The sequence below is a fragment of the Calliopsis andreniformis genome, chromosome 5, assembly GCF_051401765.1.
Source record: "Calliopsis andreniformis isolate RMS-2024a chromosome 5, iyCalAndr_principal, whole genome shotgun sequence".
Classification (NCBI taxonomy): Eukaryota; Metazoa; Arthropoda; class Insecta; order Hymenoptera; family Andrenidae; genus Calliopsis; species Calliopsis andreniformis.
The window spans coordinates 16,497,388-16,517,274 of NC_135066.1; the positions used below are offsets into that span (position 1 = coordinate 16,497,388).

The 19,887-nt window shown below is 28.7% G+C and overlaps 4 protein-coding genes across 6 annotated transcripts; 2 read left to right on the plus strand and 2 right to left on the minus strand.

Moving 5' to 3' along the window:
• The first annotated feature begins 20 nt into the window (after positions 1-20).
• Positions 21-3,653, plus strand: Cpsf2 (cleavage and polyadenylation specificity factor subunit 2). Of its 2 annotated transcripts, none has more exons than XM_076377731.1 (11): positions 21-32; positions 709-884; positions 980-1,139; positions 1,213-1,564; positions 1,644-1,954; positions 2,028-2,287; positions 2,347-2,532; positions 2,601-2,970; positions 3,040-3,234; positions 3,304-3,441; positions 3,521-3,653. In XM_076377731.1, the coding sequence occupies exons 2-11, from the start codon at positions 736-738 to the stop codon at positions 3,611-3,613; spliced, it is 2,214 nt and encodes a 737-aa protein (XP_076233846.1). In that variant the 5' UTR covers positions 21-32; positions 709-735; the 3' UTR covers positions 3,614-3,653. The 2 variants fall into 2 exon arrangements, with proteins under 2 accessions (XP_076233846.1, XP_076233845.1); XM_076377730.1 differs by lacking the exon at positions 21-32 and adding an exon at positions 487-603.
• LOC143178843 (uncharacterized) lies at positions 3,645-5,673 on the plus strand. Its single transcript, XM_076377734.1, has 2 exons — positions 3,645-3,974; positions 4,098-5,673. Exon 2 carries the CDS (start codon positions 4,186-4,188, stop codon positions 5,500-5,502), a length of 1,317 nt encoding a protein of 438 aa, XP_076233849.1. The 5' UTR covers positions 3,645-3,974; positions 4,098-4,185; the 3' UTR covers positions 5,503-5,673.
• Positions 5,674-5,782: 109 nt separating this feature from the next.
• On the minus strand, positions 5,783-8,165 carry LOC143178844 (NSFL1 cofactor p47). Of its 2 annotated transcripts, none has more exons than XM_076377735.1 (5): positions 7,910-8,165; positions 6,967-7,411; positions 6,590-6,878; positions 6,318-6,521; positions 5,783-6,226 (listed from the first exon to the last, which is right to left on the minus strand). In XM_076377735.1, the coding sequence occupies exons 1-5, from the start codon at positions 8,009-8,011 to the stop codon at positions 6,097-6,099; spliced, it is 1,170 nt and encodes a 389-aa protein (XP_076233850.1). In that variant the 5' UTR covers positions 8,012-8,165; the 3' UTR covers positions 5,783-6,096. The 2 variants fall into 2 exon arrangements, with proteins under 2 accessions (XP_076233850.1, XP_076233852.1); XM_076377737.1 differs by lacking the exon at positions 7,910-8,165 and adding an exon at positions 7,776-7,895.
• A 218-nt stretch (positions 8,166-8,383) lies between these two features.
• LOC143179644 (dynein axonemal heavy chain 7) lies at positions 8,384-19,804 on the minus strand. Its single transcript, XM_076378958.1, has one exon. It carries the CDS (start codon positions 19,802-19,804, stop codon positions 8,384-8,386), a length of 11,421 nt encoding a protein of 3,806 aa, XP_076235073.1.
• Positions 19,805-19,887: the final 83 nt, after the last annotated feature.

Consider the following 19,887-nt stretch of genomic DNA (forward strand, 5'->3'; position numbering starts at 1 on the left):
ACCTACACCGTGGCAGCAATCGCCTCGAAAAAGTTACGTTCTATTCAATCGAAAGAGAAACAAGGACGGCGTAACAAATTTAAACAAGGTTTCTAGAGGCAGACGAAATATCAGAATATCGGAATGAATATTCGTTTCTTCGATTTCATTTGTTTCTTGAACATTCACGTGCCACGGGCAACTAAATACTTTAACAATTAATTTGTTAATTTGTTTAAATTATGCGTATATGTTGTTATTGTTTATTTCTTTAATTGGTTTTTATTGTTATGAATTCTGCTGGATTTATGTATTTATGGTAAACGATTGATTTTTTATTAAAATTCGTATGGCGAAGTACAATGAATGGGAAGATCCTTTTTACCGCGAAGTACCGTGACTTTAGAATATTTTAATGTAGTGTATATCGTTCGTTTACCCTTGATTTTGTAAATACAAGAAAAGCATTTTAAGATGATTTATCATCGAATATTTCAAATATTTAGGAGAGAAGTCAAGCTGAATGCACTTTAAACTTTATAAAAATTGTTTTCTCTGAATTACGTGGGAGTTTTTTAAAGTTTCTTACAAATAAATTTATGATTTACTGCATTTACTCTATAGGTTAGGATAAGAATACACTGCAATAAAATATTTAATAATATTCAAGTAGAAATTTAGAGGTAAATTTTAAAGAATGATTTTTTGAATTGTTATTTTTATTATTAGAACAGGCGAAGAAAATAATTAAGCACAATGACGTCGATTATAAAACTTCATGCGGTTTCTGGAGCTATGGATGAGTCTCCTCCTTGTTATATATTGCAAGTTGATGAATTAAGGATACTACTTGATTGTGGATGGGATGAAAATTTTGATCAGGAATTCATAAGGGAATTGAAACGGTAGATAAACTTGTTTACATAATATTGTTGATTAATATTAGCACTTTCCACGTTAGTAAAACAAATATAAAAACAATTTTTATTCATAATTTCAGGCATGTTCATCAAATAGATGCAGTATTGTTATCATATCCTGATCCATTACATTTGGGTGCTTTACCTTATTTAGTTGGAAAATGTGGTTTAAATTGTCCCATATATGCTACAATTCCTGTATATAAAATGGGACAAATGTTTATGTATGATATGTACCAGGTATTTTCCATAAAAAAAATATTACTTCTGTAAATTTAATATTTCAATAATAATGATGAATTTATATTTGTAGTCTCGCCATAACATGGAAGATTTTGATCTTTTTACTCTTGATGATGTTGATGCAGCATTTGACAAAATTGTTCAACTGAAATACAATCAAAGTATATCCATGAAAGGTAAAGGATATGGAGTCACATTAACACCTTTACCTGCTGGTCACATGATTGGGGGAACTATTTGGAAAATTGTGAAAGTAGGAGAAGAAGATATAATATATGCTGTTGATTTTAATCATAAAAAAGAGAGACATTTAAATGGCTGTGAATTAGAGCGACTGCAAAGACCATCTTTATTGATAACAGATGCTTTTAATGCCACATATCAGCAAGCTAGACGCAGAACACGTGATGAAAAATTAATGAGTATGTTATTAAAAATTAAATTCATTCTGAAGTAGATTTCTTAACAATGTTATTACATTTTTAACATAATATTTTGCAGCTAATATTTTACAAACACTGCGTGGCGGTGGCAATGTTTTGGTTAGTGTAGATACTGCTGGTCGTGTATTAGAATTGGCACATATGTTAGATCAACTCTGGCGTAACAAGGAATCTGGTTTATTGGCATATTCCTTAGCTCTCTTAAATAATGTCAGTTACAATGTTGTCGAATTTGCTAAGTCACAGATTGAATGGATGAGCGATAAATTAATGAGGAGCTTTGAAGGAGCTAGGAATAATCCATTCCAATTCAAACACCTACAGTTGTGTCATAGTATGGCAGAACTAAATAAAGTTCCTAGTCCAAAGGTCAGAATTATACAAAATTATTCTCGTTTGTGAATTTTATAATCTGAAAAGAACTTACACAGAAAAATTGTAGGTTGTACTTGCAAGTACTCCAGACATGGAATGTGGGTTTTCAAGGGAATTGTTTCTCCAATGGTGTGGCAATCCACAGAACAGTATTATATTAACTAGTAGAACTTCGCCAGGGACACTTGCAAGAGATTTAATAGAAAAAGGAGGTAACAGGAACATCACACTAGAAGTAAGAAGAAGAATAAAACTTGAAGGACTTGAACTAGAAGAATATCAAAGAAAAGAAAAATTAAAACAAGAACAATTAAAGCAGGAACAAATGTAAGCAATTTTATATTACAATTTGAACTGTATATTATTAAAATAATACTGTTTATTAGGGAAACTGCTGATGTAAGTTCTGAATCAGAAGACGAAATAGAAGTTGGGGGTGGAAGAGGGAAACATGATTTGTTAGTAAAGCAAGAAAGTAAACCAGGTTTCTTCAAACAAAGTAAAAAACAGCATCCTATGTTTCCATTTGTAGAAGAAAAAATTAAAATTGACGAATATGGAGAAATTATAAGGTAACACTCTTACTATAATGACATATAATAATTAATCAAGCATTAATATCTGATTTAATTTATTGTAGACCTGAAGACTATAAAATAGCTGAGACTATGCCAGAAATAGATGATAATAAAGAGAATTTAGAAACAAAACAAGAAGATGCTGGTCATCATCCAGAGGTGCCTACTGACATTCCCACTAAATGCGTTCAAGTTACACGCACGATGACAGTTAATGCATCTGTCACATACATAGATTTTGAGGGTAGATCAGATGGAGAGTCCTTACAAAAAATTCTAGCTCAACTAAGACCTCGAAGAGTTGTATTAGTTAGAGGATCTCAGAAAGATACAGAAATTCTTGCACAACAAGCACAAAGTGCTGGTGCACGAGTGTTTGTTCCAGGTAGAGGTGAAACACTAGATGCTACAACAGAAACACACATCTATCAGGTAACGAGTTTGAACAAAATGTATATGCGTCTTTTGTGTGTGCACGATATTATGTTAAGCTTTTTTTAGGTTCGTTTGACCGATGCTCTTGTTAGTGGTTTAAACTTTTCAAAGGGGAAAGGTGATTCTGAGGTAGCGTGGATCGATGCAATGATAACTGCTCGTGATCAGGTGTGTCGAGATGCAGTTAACGATAATCAGACAGATGACACAATAGACCAAAGTGATAAAATATTGACTTTGGAACCATTACCATTAAACGAAGTGCGTACTCGTAAGAAAAATGAATTTTATTGTCTTGATTAAAAATCCACTAAATGTTACATTTTTCAGGTTCCCGGGCATCAAACGACATTTATAAATGAGTTGAAACTATCCGATTTTAAACAGATTTTAAATAAAAGCAATATTCCTTCCGAATTTAGTGGAGGTGTCCTATGGTGTTGTAATAATACTATTGCTGTTAGAAGAGTATGTATTTAATATCATAAAACTATAATTTATTTAAGATATAAATGACGAAAGAAGTAATTTAAAATTAATTTTTCAGCACGAAGCTGGCAAAGTCATATTGGAAGGTTGTATTTCTGAAGAATATTATAAAGTGCGTGAATTACTCTATGAACAATATGCGATTGTATAAAGTATCTTTATAATTATAATTATAAGTTTTATACGTGAAATTATATCTTCTTTTCCTAATTATTCCCTTGAATTGATAATGTAAAACAAACGTACATACGTTTAAAATACGTATACCTGCATTCCATAGGTATATTTTAATAATTTCAAAAATGGCGCGAACATACATTAACCTAATACTTTATGTTTGGTTATGATGGAATGAGGTTAATTTTCGTCAGAGATCTGTAATATTTAATTAACATTTATGAGATTTGTTATGAAATTACTGCTAGAGGTTACGTGAATCGTAAGTGAGACAATTTAATAATAATAACAATATATAATTCTACAAAAATATGTTTGTACATTTCGTTTTTCAGGTACGCTAATTGAATAATTTTGTCAAATTATTTATTAAATTATTTTAAAATACTTGGATTGAAATACATATTTTTACTTATGTAAAAGTAATACTTAAGTTCTTTAATATTTTTTTGTTTCAGAATTTCATCAGTGTATGACAGATTCAATTTTTTTTTAAAAAATTGATATTTGAACAATAAAGGTCATTGACATTCATAACTTTAAAGCATGCGAAAATATTACCAAGCTGCTCTTGCAGTGACTGCTGCAGTGAGTGTTGTGTGCCTTCTATTTTATAGACATGAGTATAATAAGTTAAGATATGTTTTAGAAGTTTTTAATTATTTTGGTAAACCAAACCAGAAAATTATTGAAACAAACTGTACAAATAATGTGCCAATATTCACAAAATTTAATATGAAATTTGAGGAACCTCTTTCTACATGGCAAAAATTAGACAATGAATTATATGTTTATTCTGCATACAACATATACGAAAAAGAAGTTCAAGTGATAGGTTTTGGATCATTAACTAATATTAAGGACACACAGTGTGTGATATTCTTTGAAAATGAGATCAAGCCAACACTAGGAAGTTTCAGATACAATCTGATTAACAGTGATTCAGAAACTACGAATATTAATAAAACTTTCAGTTATAATGGATATTATTTCTATTGCACATACATGAAAGATAAGATACCTGTAGGGATAACATTTCTAACAAAATCTAATACAAATCTTAATGATGCACCCATATTAACAATTAAAAATTCATTACAAAATTTCAATTATACTAATGTTGCAGTATGTGTAACACCTCCATTGATAAAGCCAATGTATCCATCAGAGATGATTGCTTTTATAAATTTCCATGATATAATTGGCATGAACAACTTTATAGTATATGATTTTGGTATTCCAAATGAATTAAATAGTAATCTAAAAGAATTATCTAGATCTCAAAATCCGTATTGGAAATTCACATATACAATAGTACCATGGAATTTTCCTTTCTCTAAAATTCATCTTAAAGTGATAAAGGATCTTATACAGGCAGATTGTCTATACCGTACGTACAATAAAGTTAATTATGTTGTTACTTTGTCATGGGAAGAATACGTAGTTTTAAGATACCATCACTCTATTGTTGATTTAATGACTGATTTTGAACGATCTAGATTAAAAGCTGATCGTTACAAAATAAAAACATTGACATTTTGTACAGAACAAGCAGATAACGTGCTTATTAAAAATTCAACATTTACAATATTCAAGAAAACATACTTTGATCCAGATATTATTGATGATCTGCCTATATATATACATAATCGACATGATGCTTTAAAGAAAAATAATATTTATACACGAGAAATTGGAAAAGATTTAGTTATGCTAAATCGTTACAAATATTGTTTTAAGCGACCACATCCTAAAACAGATACTCAAGACTTGTCAATTTTGCGGTTTAAAGAGGATATGTTAAATTCGCCATTATTTAGAAAGTTCAAAGCAGACAATAAATTTTTACGAAATAAGCGATAGTAGATTTCCTTTTTGGTGCTTCCAGTATAAAACTAATACACGAGTACAATAATATTGTAATATATAATTTTAGTTTAAAAGTCTGATCTATTTATAAGAATTGTATATAAATGTATGTAATATATTTTTAAATATTATGAAAAAACTATGTTTCCTACAAAATGCCTACTACTTTATATATACAGTTCCATAATTTTCTATAGTAAGACTTGTATTTCTTAAACTAATTAACAAATTAATCATTGACTTAGTCTTATTACGGAAAATAATTGCACGCACGTAAAAGCAGAATAATTGAAATTATGATTTTATTACAGATTTTACAAAAGTTCTATAATTTTGTTACACCTTATCAATCAAAGATTTAATATTAAATTTCAGTTAAATAGCATTTTCCTGTATTATCCTAAAAAAGTCAATGTCAAATAACAAAAAACAAATACAAAATAAAAATGAAATTAATAAAGCCGAATGATCTTCAGTTATTAACAGTATGTTGAAATGTGTTACTTTGAAATATCTCAATATATATTTAAGAATCATCTAGACAGTACATTGTTCAAACTTTCATGACTAAGAATCTAGGAAAACCATCTATTTCAGTCGTTGAATTATTGCTGTATTTTGTAAACCAGCTTCTTCAATAGTTTTGTCTTCTGTAAGTTCCTTCGTTGGGTACATTGTTAATAAACTGAATTCTCTCATTGCATACTGAGGTCTCATACTAAAATATAATTAAGGAATAACATGTATATTAAAAAGAAAATGAAAGTAATAACGTTTTAACTATAGTAATATCAATTTTAAAAGGATACCATATGATATACTGCCTTATATCAGTGATTGTATGCGTTAAATTAAATTGAGCTTTCACGCTAGTGCCGTCAGCAAGACGAATTTGTAGCGTGGTGATGGGCTTGGATTCGTCCAAATTTAATTGTTTCTTTGCTTGTGTCTCATTTGCTGTTTGATCTGCAAGATCTGTTGGTATTGTCATACCAACAGTTGCTGGAGAGGGACTATATATAAACATGTATATAAGTACAATCAATTTATAAAATAATTTTTTATAGAAGTAATTATGTACCTTCCTAACATGTGTCCCTTTCCAGTAAAAGCTTTCACTTTGGCTTTTGGAGGAACATACGTTTCATGACGATGATCCTCCATATCTAGCCATGCTTCTGTACTTTGAATTTCTTGTCGTATTTCTGCTGGTATTTCACCTCTCTTAATAGTATCAAGGAATTCTGCATTTTCTGGATCAGTATACAATCTGAGTTCAGAATCATTTAATGTAAATCCATCCTTCCATAATTTTAAAGTAATAAGTCCAGAATTAGGTTGTTGGTTATCTGATGATGAGGCATTGACAACTAAAAAAAAAACAAAATATCTATATAAACACAACATGTTTTAATCAAAATGTAAATGTACGAAAAATCAATAATGCTTCTAGCATACCTTCAGTATCAGAATTCGTTTGGCCTAACTTATACCCAGTACCACTAAATGTATTTGGCCTTTGTTGACCACTAGATTTTGGTTTTACATCCACTGATTGTGCTTGACATGACTTAAACATATCACTAACAATGTCTTTCTTTTTCTTTCCTGGTCCTAAAACTTGTTGTCCACTGAATTCAGAGCCGGCATAAAATGCTTGTCCTTCCTCTTCTTCTGGACTACTCTCTTTGTTTTTAAGTGTATTAAGTGTTGCGAACCTAGACTTCGATTTTGATTTTTCTTTTGATGATTTTCCTTCCATTTCAGGTTTTCCACTTCCCACAGCTTTTCCTGGAATGCTCTTATAATCCTCTTCTGACGATGTATCGCTAAAATCTTGTTCAACTGGCTCACTAACTATTGCAGTAGGTTCATCGTTTTCATAAAAACTTGCAAGAGCAATCTGAAAATATTTTAAAGACAGTTTGAACATGAAGAAAAAACAAAACACATTAATTATATTAGCGAATAAATAAATATAATCAATGAAATTATTCAGAAGCGACAGTTTAGAAAGAATACATTTTAATGATAATTAATTTTATTTTTAGGCACACTGTCATTGACAATATTCTTAATACATATAATACGTTTATAAATATTCAACAGCATTATTGCAACATTACAATCACGCGTTTGTACACTGCAGAATATTTTTTCTTTCAGTCAACTCTTCATTGTTATGATAAATAAAAGACGTAATCACTTTCAAAACATTTCCAAAGTTCATAAAAATATATCCCGAAACTTCTATTAAAATTCGCTACCTTTAAGGTTATAAAAGTCATAAAACTGGTGCTGAGATTTCTCTCGATAAAAAAGGCACAGCTTAAGAAACAACCGTTTATAAACTAAAAGTTCTCGTATCAAGTTTCACGAAAAGTTAAATATGCTGTCTCACCTCGAGCTTCCAAGCAGATGACTCAAGGTAAAATCGTGCTCGTTCGGGTTCAACACCAGTTACATCTGTAAATTGCGAAACCAACTCTTCGTGGCTCGCCATTGAGAATAAACACGAAATCACTCACGATATATTCTAAATTATACCTGATTCTAATCGCTTCGAAAATCCTCTTGCAAATAATTTTCCTTTATTCGGTAATTCAACTTTACGTCAATTTCTTCAATTTTCCTGTCATTCCTTCCATTTAAGCGGAACTGAACCGGATATAGACACAGCGAGCGAATCCGCGAAATGTTCGAAACACACATTGTATATTCATAAAAAATTGTTAACTTTTCAATTACCTTTTACAAGTAAATACGATATAATCTTTAAATTGATATAATTAGTTTTCCTTATAAATCATATTTTGTAATTGTTCAATATCTTTTATACATTATTATATATCGTTAAAAAAACTGTAAATGATGATTATATCAGAGCTTTTGTCTTAAAGTTTTCATCTGTGTGACAATACAAAGCTGTGCCACATTTTATCCAGTGAGACGAATGAATATCAGTTTTCAGAGGTATGTTGATAATATAATTATTTAATGCAGATTTAATATTTTTATGAGTAAGTTGAAGAGCAATTACATAAACAGGGCATTCATAATTATCAGTTGTAACTTTTTTATTTTCTGAATATTTAAAACGTATAAGCGGCATATCTTGCCAAAATATATTCATAAGACTTTCTGTTAATATATTTTTGTTGGAATCCCATCGAGCACCGGTCAAGTGTAAACCATAAATGAAAAATTCTTCATTTTCAGTATCAATTTCATCTTCGTTTCTTAGAACTTCAAATTCAAACGCAACGTCTTCGAGGGGTGTATTATATTTTCTGGAAAATGTTAACGAAATTGCGGAAAAAAACATTTTCCCAAAAAATAGTGCATCCAGACAAATAATTTTGGGACATTTATGATTCATCCACTTTTTGATAAAATCCACACGTTTTATTATATTATCAATATAATATGATAAATTTCCGGGCATAATATTGCCTTGTATATTTCTCCAAATTTGTGGTACTTTATTTCTGTATATTCCTTCTGCTACTTTGTTTAAAGTTTCAGAGAATGGAAAAATACCATTAAATGCTGATTTCAAATTATTTAAAGTTTCAATTATGGTTTCTATAATGTGTTTTAGTAATTTTGCTTCATACATACAAACTCTTTCTAAAGGTTCTTTGAGCAAGAAAATATTCTCCTCATAGAGTTCGTTGATGTTAAATGAATCATTTAGTTTATCATTAATATCATTAATTACCGCTATTACTTGATCTTGGAATGACTGATCCTCTTTGTCTTGATTTGGAGGAACAATAGAACTCATATAGGAAAGAGATGAGAAAAATTCAGTAGCTATCATGATATCTCGGTTAATAACACCATTCTTATTGCATCCAAAAACTTGAGATGATAAATTTAATGATATATTTTCAATGTGCATAATTACATGCGAATATTCACATCTTTGTGGTATCAGTTGTTCTATATCATTCAAGTTTGCACATCTCTTATCTTTAATTATGTTTGAATTACAATAATTTCTTAAAAGGTGTCTTAAACATCTATTGTCTAAATCATTCACAATTTTTCCTCCATAATTGCACTCTCCAATCAAATATAAACAGATATCAAAAGGTATATGATTTGTATTATTTATTAAATTTTGCATTTGCATAATAGATATACGAAGATCAGAATCATCAAAATCATATGGTATATTCCAACTTTGTGCTCCAAAGTTTTTTCTTTCTTTTACAATTGTATGGAAGAGGCAAATACTGAATAAAAGTTTTGAAAAAATTTTATCATTTCCAGGACAGCCTTCAAAAAATTCTTTGTTTTTTATTGGTTCAGAGTGATAAACGTTTAACAATGTCTCTCTGATGTTTAATGGATAATCATGAGTTATTTTTATACTGTTTTGTAAAATACTAATTGGAAACTCATTGGTAGGGTAACTAGATAGCCACAATCGAAAATTTAAAGCTGTATTAAAAACATTACAATCTCCAAACATTTTTTCAAGTTCAATCATCCAATGAGTTACTAAATGACAATTCTGCAAAAATATCCAACCCCCTTCTCTCCGAGCTTTCTGTATGAGAAACTTAGCTTTTGCTTCTTGACTTTTACTCATAGATAAAGAAGTGAATTTTGATAAGTATCCTTTTCTTTTTGCATATGTAGAAATGAGCTCTAAAGGTGATGAACAACTTGGTAATATAAATAAAAGAGGAGTTAAAGGACTGGATTCTTTATATAATTCAGATATTTTGAGTTCTGGGGAGATAATTTGAGTGTTTCCTAAAATATTCTGTATCATTTGTGTAATTTGTATTAAAATTTTATCAGGCCTTAAAGTTTTTGTAAGTATAAGCTTCTGGAATAAAGATAAGGTATCAATCCAAGGTTTTGGTAATAAATAATTTTCAAGCAACTCAGAATTGTAATATTGCTTCCAAACTTTATGATTAGAGTGAAAATTGTCTGCAAGGTCATAAAAAGCAGGCAATGATTTGCTAAGATCGCATATTTTTCTCCAAGTATCAGGTGGTAACCAGTCAACTATGTCATTAGAAATTGGATTAATATGATTTAAGTTTGTAGACATAAAATATTTAATTTCTTCTTGCGTAGTTTCTTCATTAGCTAATAAAATTTTAATACACAATAAGAATGAATATACTATTTTGTGCTTTTCTGATAATGATCTACAAATACTTATATAAAAACTCTGAGTAAATGAAAATTTTAGAAATTGTAGTCTTCTTTCAATGACAGTACTCCTATTTGAAGTCTCAATTGATCTAATATATAATTGTATGAACCATGTAAAAGAGAAACAATACATGTAATTTAAGTATGAAAGAGAAGTAAGTGTATCAAATAAATTTACACAATATTTGACAAACTGTATATAAGTGTCTCGAACTTTACTGATTTCTAATGACATTATGTTTGCCATTTCCTGTTTTTTAATCACACTTAAGGAAAGATTTTTTGAAGAATCCAAAGTTTTTATTGCATTTTCATCCTCCAAAATATTTATACTTGTTGAAGATAAAGTACATAAAATATTATCTTCTTGCTGTTTTAATATTTTCTTGTTATGAACATCTTCTATGAGTAAAGTATTGAATTTTTCTTGAAGTTCCGGATATTCTTTAGAAATGACAACATCAAGCAATTTGTCTTGAAGAGTTTCATTTTGTATAGAAAAATCAATAACTGTTAATTTACTAAATGTCTCACATGAATACTGAGGATTAAACAATCTTGTTGTAATGTATAATCGAAAATCATGTGAATATTTTATTACATTGCAACCAGTATCTAAATACAAAATTCCTTCATCATTATAAATTCTTCTCAGAAGAAATGGCTCCAATAATGTATCTAGTTTATCACCTACATTTTCAATTAATATTGGATTGCCATTTTCAATACTATACTGTATAACTGACACATAATTAGAATCAGTGAGAGTAATTACTTTGAGATCGTTTTTTTTCTCAATTGCTTTGATCCATTGGTTTGCTTGATTATGTGAATCAATAAATAAGCACCACAGATCAGAATTGTTCATAATAATTGCATTTTCAAGTGAAAATCTGTGCTTAGGTAATCCATAAGTATACCAATCATTTATTTCACTTTCTTCCCCAAGCACATTTTTTAAATTATAGTTTACAGTAAATGATATTTTAAAATCTCTTACATATTGCTTCCAATATTCTAATATTTTATCGCGAAAAAGAATGTTATATGATGACATGTAACTTATAATACCACAGGATATCATTATATCTCCCACAAGATTATTATAGTCTTCTTGAAGGCTTTCAGCACATTGCAACCAACGATCTTTTTCACCTCCTAAACTTGCAATTAAACTTCCTGCTTTATTAAGTTTACTAGTACAATCTTCTACTTCTTTCTCAAGTTTTACTTTTCGTTGCATTGTCTCTTGTAAACTATTATTCAATGCTGCAAGTTTTGCATTCAATGCAGAAAGTGTTCTGCGTTTTTCATTTAAAAAGGCTTCAGCTTCATTGCACTCCTTCTGGGCAGCTAATAACTTTTCTTTTTTGGGTGCAACTGCCTTTGCAACTTCATCATAGGATACCATTGCATGCACCCATTTACAGAGTCCTTCAGCAGCACTTGATGCTTTGGCAACAACATGTGGTTTAAAGTTACTGTCTGACATGTATTTATTTTTAATAGTTTCCATGATATTAGGTGGAATGTTATCTTTATCATAATCTTTCAAAATTTGTAGAAAGTTCATATCACCTAAAATCCGTTTGCTTGGACCCCAGTAATCTGTATACTTTTTACCTGTAGTTGGATCAATTGGTCTGTCTGGTGGTACATCTAGCATAACACAAACTGCAGCTATCACTAACTTAACAGTGTCAGGAGGGTTTTTCATGGCTTTTACAAGTGTAATATCTGTAGGCTTTAATGTGTTTAAGGCAGCAACAGCATCTTCCAAAATTGGAATTGCTACAGCAAGGTCAGCTTCACATTCCTGTTTTAATTTTCCAGCAATTTCTGCTTTTTTATTTGCTATTTCTTCCTCTTGTTGTACAAGAATGGTTGCTGCTTCTACACTAATATTTTCAGTTTCTACTTCCTTCATAGTAATAATAGTTTGCTGAGCAGAGAATTCTAATTGTGGTTTTAACATCATTAAAGTGGCTTTCATCTTTTCCACTTGTTGTGCTGCTAACTTTAACTTTTCTAAACCTGCTAAATACCTGTTTCTTTTTTTAGTAATATTCTTTTGTTTCTTTGGTATAAGATAGGTATATAATCTCAGCATGTGTAAAAATGCAGATAATGTACCATAAATTCTTCTAGTTGTTATTTTATAATAGTCAGCACTTATTTCCTGCACATTATTATGTAGTGCTATACAAGCTTTCACTATATTTGGTTTTATCTGATCAGGAACATTAATATTTTCAATGAATTTAGAACCTACTTGCATAAGTGCACTTGTTGGCCATGTTTCATACCAATTCATTGTACAGTATTTCACTAACTCTGGGTAGTTATGTAAATATGATTTAAATGCTTTATTTGCTGAATTGAAACATATTACAATATGTAATTTATTTTTACATTGTTCTAAGAAGTAATCCATCACAGAATGAATACTTATTTCTGCATTTCTGTTACCATCTTGAGCATGTAAACGTACAGTTTCTACAATATCATATTTCTCATTAATAGAAAATAAGTTAGGTATTTCACCAGTAGCTAATAAGCTACTAAGATCACAAAGCAAATTGTCTGTCATTTGTTTATCCTTTAAAAAAAGTACAAAATTCTTTCTTAAACCCCCACACTTTTTTAAAACAGATTTTATATCTTCTCTCCATATACTAAAATCATGATAAGAATATACAGATGGTTCAAATAATTCTTGCTGTTGTATATATGCAGCAAGATTTGTTATAGATTTTTTACCAGATCCTGTAGGAGAGATTATCAACAAATTACTTCTTGGAATAGCTAAAGTTCTTGAAATTTTAATTAAACATTCCAATACATATTGTGATATAACTATATCAATTTGTTTCTTAAAATTAGTATTATAGTCATTTAAATAAAAAAGAACTTTATTTTTTAGTTTTTCCATAGAATTGATCTCTTCATATCTTTTATTTCCATCTTTATCTATATCCATAAAATTGGTAAATACTAAATCACTAAAACTATCCTTTGTAATTTGATTGTTATTAAACTTTGGTAAATAATCGAAAGCTGTCTCAAATGAATCTCTAAAATTACGTTTAATAATTTCTCTAATTTGCAAAAAGAGCCAATCTTTATCATTATTATCCAATATTCTATCACCAAAAACACGCCATATCTCATGTGCCCAAAGACGAATAAAGGTAACTTTAGTTTCTACTGATTCTTTCTGAAGAAGACTATATCCATTGATAACTTTGCTTATATCTCTTATACTGAATTGGTATTGGAATTTGACTGGTGTTGGTTGTAGAACTTCAATTACAGAATTATAAATATCAATTGTAGCATGAGTTATACTAGTTACAGTATTTAAAACATCAGTAGCAAACGAATTCCTTTTTAAATTAGAGAACAGAACATTTGAAAATATTCTGTACAACATGTCTGTAGGGAACATATACATAGTATACAAATTAAAATGTGTTAATAATCTAGGACATATTTTAGTCTTGATATTTCCTGTAATTGCAAGCAAAAATATAATGTTATCAACAAAAATTTGTTCAGGTTCAGTTACATCATAAAAATAACCATAACTATGATATTGTCGAAGAAACTCTAAAATAGCATTTGTGTTTGATTTACACTCTCTTGCATCTATATTAAGATCATCAATGTAGCTGATACAATATTGGTTTTTGGGTGGACCATAATGTTTCTTTCCTATTTTTCTTAATTTCAAAAGTAGCAACTGTTGCATTTTGTTAATAATATCTAGAAATGTGAAATTAAAAGTGTTGATTACGTATTTTTCTTTCAATGATTTACTTTTCAGGAAATGCTTTACAAGACAAGTTTTGCCAACAGATACTTCTCCACAAAGAAGGAAAGGCTTTTCATATTTAATATGTTTTAAAAGCATATGATTATATTTTATAGTATTTATTGTTGGTACAAAGATTTCATTAAAATCAAACATTTCTAATACTTTTTCACTTTTTAATAAATCACCCCAATATTTCCAGTTTCCAACACCTTTAAAAATATAAAAATTATCTTGAATCAAACCTTCATGTGGTAATGTAATATCAAAATTTTTTACTATCTCTGGTTTTGGATATTCTTTATTTGTACCACTCCAAAGTGACGTACAGAAAGTATTGAATTTAATATGAGAATTCATATCTAAATTTCCTCCTAATCCCCATACACTGGACAATACTAATGCAATTTGTATCCATATTATAAAATGATTGGCTTTCCCTTTTTCTTCAGTAACTTCTGTTTGAGCATCCTTTAAATACATTTCAAGTAAATTTAATACTGACATTATATAATGTAATTTTCCGATAGTTGAAGTTGCACTACAATATTTATGTATAAATTCTAGAGAAGGATCTATTATCCAATCCAATAATGAGCACAATATATCTTCATATCCATTATAAATATTATGTTTAAAAATATGTGTTTGAATATAAGGTCTCCAATCAATAGAACTTGAGTCTATGTAAATTATACCACATCTTGATAAAACAGCAGGTGAAGCTTCCATTATATTCATAGTTTCAAAAATAGTAGATACTGAATCTGACCTACTAATTTTCTCACCTGATTCCAAATACAATACCTTATTTGTATCAAGAACTGTATATAAATTTTCAATCCATACATTATTCAAATGTCCATCAAACACTACCCATTTTCTATCAGAAGAATGATCTTCTGAAAATGATCGAAATATTTTAGAACATATTCCATCCTTCCAAATTTTTAGTTTTTTATCAAAATATCCAAAAAGTTGATCAGTATCAATTATTCCTGGAATTATAGTTTCCATTTTTACATTAGTGCCAAATTCAATGCCTTCTTTATGCAAAAATGATAAAATATCTACAAGAATATTTAAAATTGTTGTTTTCCCTACATAAGGGTCACCAACAATTATTAAACCAGAATGAATATACATTAATTCAAATACTTGAATGATTTTAAGTTTAAATACATTGTGTACGTGTAAAGACCTAGTCTTACACATTGTATCAAGAGCTTGAAAAAATATTGTATAATTGGGATGTATTAAATTAATATTAGGAAACATGTTATGTACTATATCTTTAAATATAACTACATCCAAATTACAAAGTTTGGGAAGATTAATATCAATTAACGAACGAGCAAGTAACATAGTTTCATTTTCATCAGGGAAACTTTTCTTTAAAAAAATAGTCATTCTTATAACTGCTTTTATGGAGCATAAATTAAAAATGTTACATGATTCACACCATATCTGATTAGATAAGATTATATAGAGTGTATTTAATTTTAGCGCCAAACGCTTTGAATCAAGTAGACCAGCAGCAAAAAGTTCAATTTCTATAATTTTATTAACATCTGGCACCATCATAGATACTGTTCTAAACAATATTTTTAAATTATCAGGTAAATTAGAGTGTCTAGATGAACCAAGATTTGTAATAGTACAAATATATCCTCTTGAATTTAAATTCAGTGTTGAATCATCAAGTGTTATTGTTTTTAGATTTGTTGCTATTGCTTGAGAAACACAAACCAGACTTTGTGTAACTATGGATAAAAGTTCTACTTCCAATCCATCAAAGTTTTCTAAGCAAAGCCATGCTCCACAGGAAATGAATCCTTTAATAACTTGATGCAAAGATTTATAGGATAATATATTGGTACAATTAAAAACATGAAATTGCACTGCAACATTTTTTGCTAAACTTTTAACAGTCTCTGTCTTTCCTGAAGCAGGTAATCCTATAACAGCCCCATATAAATGATATTTGTATGCTTGCATAAGAGTATAAAAACATCTATCTGTTAGAATAGTATTAACTATATGTTGTTTATAATAATTATACTCATATCCATATTGTACAATTGCATCAAATGTTAACACCTCTACATCATTTTCTTGTAAATAATATCTTAATTGTGCAATCCATTCAAAATCTGTAACTTCAGTAATATTTTTATCAATCAATAATTTTATAATATCTTTCTGATTAGTAATTATGATAATTAAAGAAATTAATACATCTCTGTATCTTTGTGTTAAATAGTTTTTCATTTCATTAACTAAACAAGTCAAACAATTAACATATTTTAAATATAAAGAGTTTAATGTTTCAAAGTTGAATGACATAAGACATTTGTGTACTTCAGAAGTCCAATAAAGTTGAAAAATACAAATAACTATCATATTTGGAAATTTTGCAATAGTATTATACGAAAATGTTTCATTAAATATTTGCCAGCCTTGGAAAATATTTTTCTTTATTGTACTACGTATTTCATTTTCTAAATGTATCAACCACTTTTCCTCATAAGTAGGAAAAATATTAATAAAGTTTTCTAAGCGTAGTTCTTCTCCATATTCCCCAATAATGGAGTAAATCAATTTTTCATCATTAATTTTTACAGTATTTATACCTTCAAAACACTTTCTTAACAGAACATGTATTTTTGATAAATTATTTGATTCAAATAATATTTCTTTAATTTCATTATCAGAAAGGAAAAAAAACCTTGGAAAGTATAATTTTTTTGTTTCAATGTAATTTGTTACTCCATAATTTATCTTTTCAAGATTTGCACTAACATTATATAAAGATTCCAAAATTATTGGACTATTCATTTCCATAAAAGTAGGAGTTTCACATATTTTATGCTCAATATTTGCCAACACTTTATTTACTTCTGTGTACAAAGTTGATTCTGTAGATAAAAACATTTCTATGTTAGGGTAACAAAAAATCGAATTTAATGAATTTATCAATGTTTGAATGTCGCCCCATTCATTAAGAATATTTTGAATTCTAACAAGAGACATGAAAAATTCTGTTACTTCTGAAATTATTGGTTTGACAAAACTTGATGTCTTAATTTCTTCAACTGTTAGAATATGATCTTCAAGAAGTAATTCTATTTCGTTTAAATTAGAAAATACATTCATGCCAAATTTACTATCAACATTGATCTCAAAAGAAATTTCATCCCATTGCTCTATCATTCTAGATAATTTCTGTTGCAACTTTAATTCTCTGTTAGCGCTGATACTAATAGCTTCATATTTCTCAATATCATTCATTAAATTTAATGCAATAATTTTTCTCAAACTGGTACCAGCATTAGGTGTAAGATCAAAATTACATATTAAAGACATTTCTGTCCAATGTCGTTTCTGGAGAGCTGGATTACACATGCATATTACTAGTGGCAAATATCTTTTAAAATCATTTATGTTATTAATAGCCTGCCAACACAGTGTCAGTGGAGCAGGTTGTTGCATTGGATCTGGATCATCTGCAATTCCAGAGAATTTAAAACATTTATTTGTACTTAAATCCATTTTAATCTTTTTCTTAAATAATTGACTCATTTCTGTAATCTTTTCAAGATAATCTAAAGTTTTTTTTTCTATAACAGTGGCATCTAACCATTCATAAGAACCATCCAACCAGACAGCATTGTCTTTTTGCCATTGGTAAATAGTAAAAATAAGATCATAAAATGGCATAATTACGTCTTGTAATTCAATTACTTTAGAAAATTCAGTTTCAGGAAATTTAAATAACTGTTCTTCCTCATTAATTCTTTGCATCTCACAATTAATTTTATTTACTTGTTGAAGAAGACCTCTGTAGTATTCAATGTACTCTTCAACTCTATTAATATCATCCATATTATCCAAGATACTTAGTTGTGGGATAACATTATCTATTTCAGAATTTAATTCGTTTATTCTTTTCTGCATGTCATCTTCTAACTCATTCTTCATTGCTTCACATAATACATTATTTTGTTTAAATACAGGTTCAATTTCATGTAGCCAGTTAATCGTTCTGCTGTTTAATTTAATATGATCCTCTGACAGAACTGTAATTTCTAACAATGTACTTAACATACTGATTGACTTCCGAATTTTAGATTCTAGTTCTTTTATTAATACTTGCAATGCATATGAGATGTATTCAGTTAAATCTATTAAAGATTTTGCATCTTTTGGTACATTCAATGCTTTTGTTCTGAAGTCTTCAAATTCTGAACAAATAGACAAATTGAATTCTTTATGATATTTAATAAGTTTCACTAGAAATGCATTCACAATATTATGTGATTCTTCTTTCAAACTTTCTTTAGCTTTGTTTTGTTCTAATTTTCCTGTTATATAATACTTATTTTCTACCAAGGCATTTGCTTTTATTGAATATATATTATACTTTTGTATCTGCTTAAGATATAAATCAAAGTTGATCTTCCCTAAAGCTAATGACAATATTCTTCTCCTAATAGTGGGTGCACAAATAGGATAAAACTCTTCAATGATATGTGTTATATAATTATTTACAGGTTGATATAAATGATGTAATATACCTTGCAATTTACTATGAGATTCTTCAATATACCAATCTGGTAATTTGATTTTAATATATTTCATATGTGTTTTGATATTTATGCATTCTTCTAATGGTGTTAAGTCCTGAGCAATGCTGTTAATATTATCAATTATACTATGATATGTTGAATATACTTCTGGTATACTAGGACTAACAGAAAGCTGATTATCTTGGAAAACAAGCTGAAGCTTAATTTGTGGACAGTAATGTTCATCAGTCATGGTATTCAATATATGATCAATAGACCTAATCATAAAATTTAATATTTGTTGCACGAAAACATTTGTAATACATTGAATAATGCATAATAATCTTTTTATATTAATACGCTTTAAAAATTTTGTTCTTATTATAGCTTTACATGTTCCAGCATGAAACTCATTCATTATGGTCAATGATCTTTTTCTGATATCATTAGTAATCATATTTTGAAACTCACTTAGTGACATAAGTCCAAAGCAATAATAATCTCTAAAATTACAGATAACTGTTGGAAATTTAATATGTGCTATGTTTATAATAGTTTTTACTGGCCTTAGAAAAAGGAAATATTTTTTCAATAGCAATTTACGATGTTTCGAAAATGCGCTATAATTATAAACTTCCCTTTCTTTTAGATTGGATATAAAAGAATCTGTTTTCTTTTTTTGTAATGATATAACAACTTCCACAGTAAAATATTGCATGTCCTTGATATACATATTTTTTGCTTCTTTTAATATTGACTGTATCAATAAAAAATACTTCTTAATGTATTTTTTTGGTAACAAATCTAAAATATTTT

Excerpts from the sequence above, each read along its gene's own strand:
- LOC143179644 (XM_076378958.1), bottom strand. The coding sequence starts at position 19,804 with ATGTATATCAAGGACATGCAATATTTTACTGTGGAAGTTGTTATATCA.
- LOC143178843 (XM_076377734.1), top strand. The coding sequence starts at position 4,186 with ATGCGAAAATATTACCAAGCTGCTCTTGCAGTGACTGCTGCAGTGAGT.
- Cpsf2 (XM_076377731.1), top strand. The coding sequence starts at position 736 with ATGACGTCGATTATAAAACTTCATGCGGTTTCTGGAGCTATGGATGAG. Across the intron at positions 3,235-3,303 it reads AACCATTACCATTAAACGAA|GTTCCCGGGCATCAAACGAC; the intron begins GTGCGTACTCGT and ends TACATTTTTCAG. Across the intron at positions 3,442-3,520 it reads ATACTATTGCTGTTAGAAGA|CACGAAGCTGGCAAAGTCAT; the intron begins GTATGTATTTAA and ends TTAATTTTTCAG.
- LOC143178844 (XM_076377735.1), bottom strand. The coding sequence starts at position 8,011 with ATGGCGAGCCACGAAGAGTTGGTTTCGCAATTTACAGATGTAACTGGT. Across the intron at positions 6,879-6,966 it reads AACGAATTCTGATACTGAAG|TTGTCAATGCCTCATCATCA; the intron begins GTATGCTAGAAG and ends TTTTTTTTTTAG. Across the intron at positions 6,227-6,317 it reads ATAAGGCAGTATATCATATG|TATGAGACCTCAGTATGCAA; the intron begins GTATCCTTTTAA and ends ATTATATTTTAG.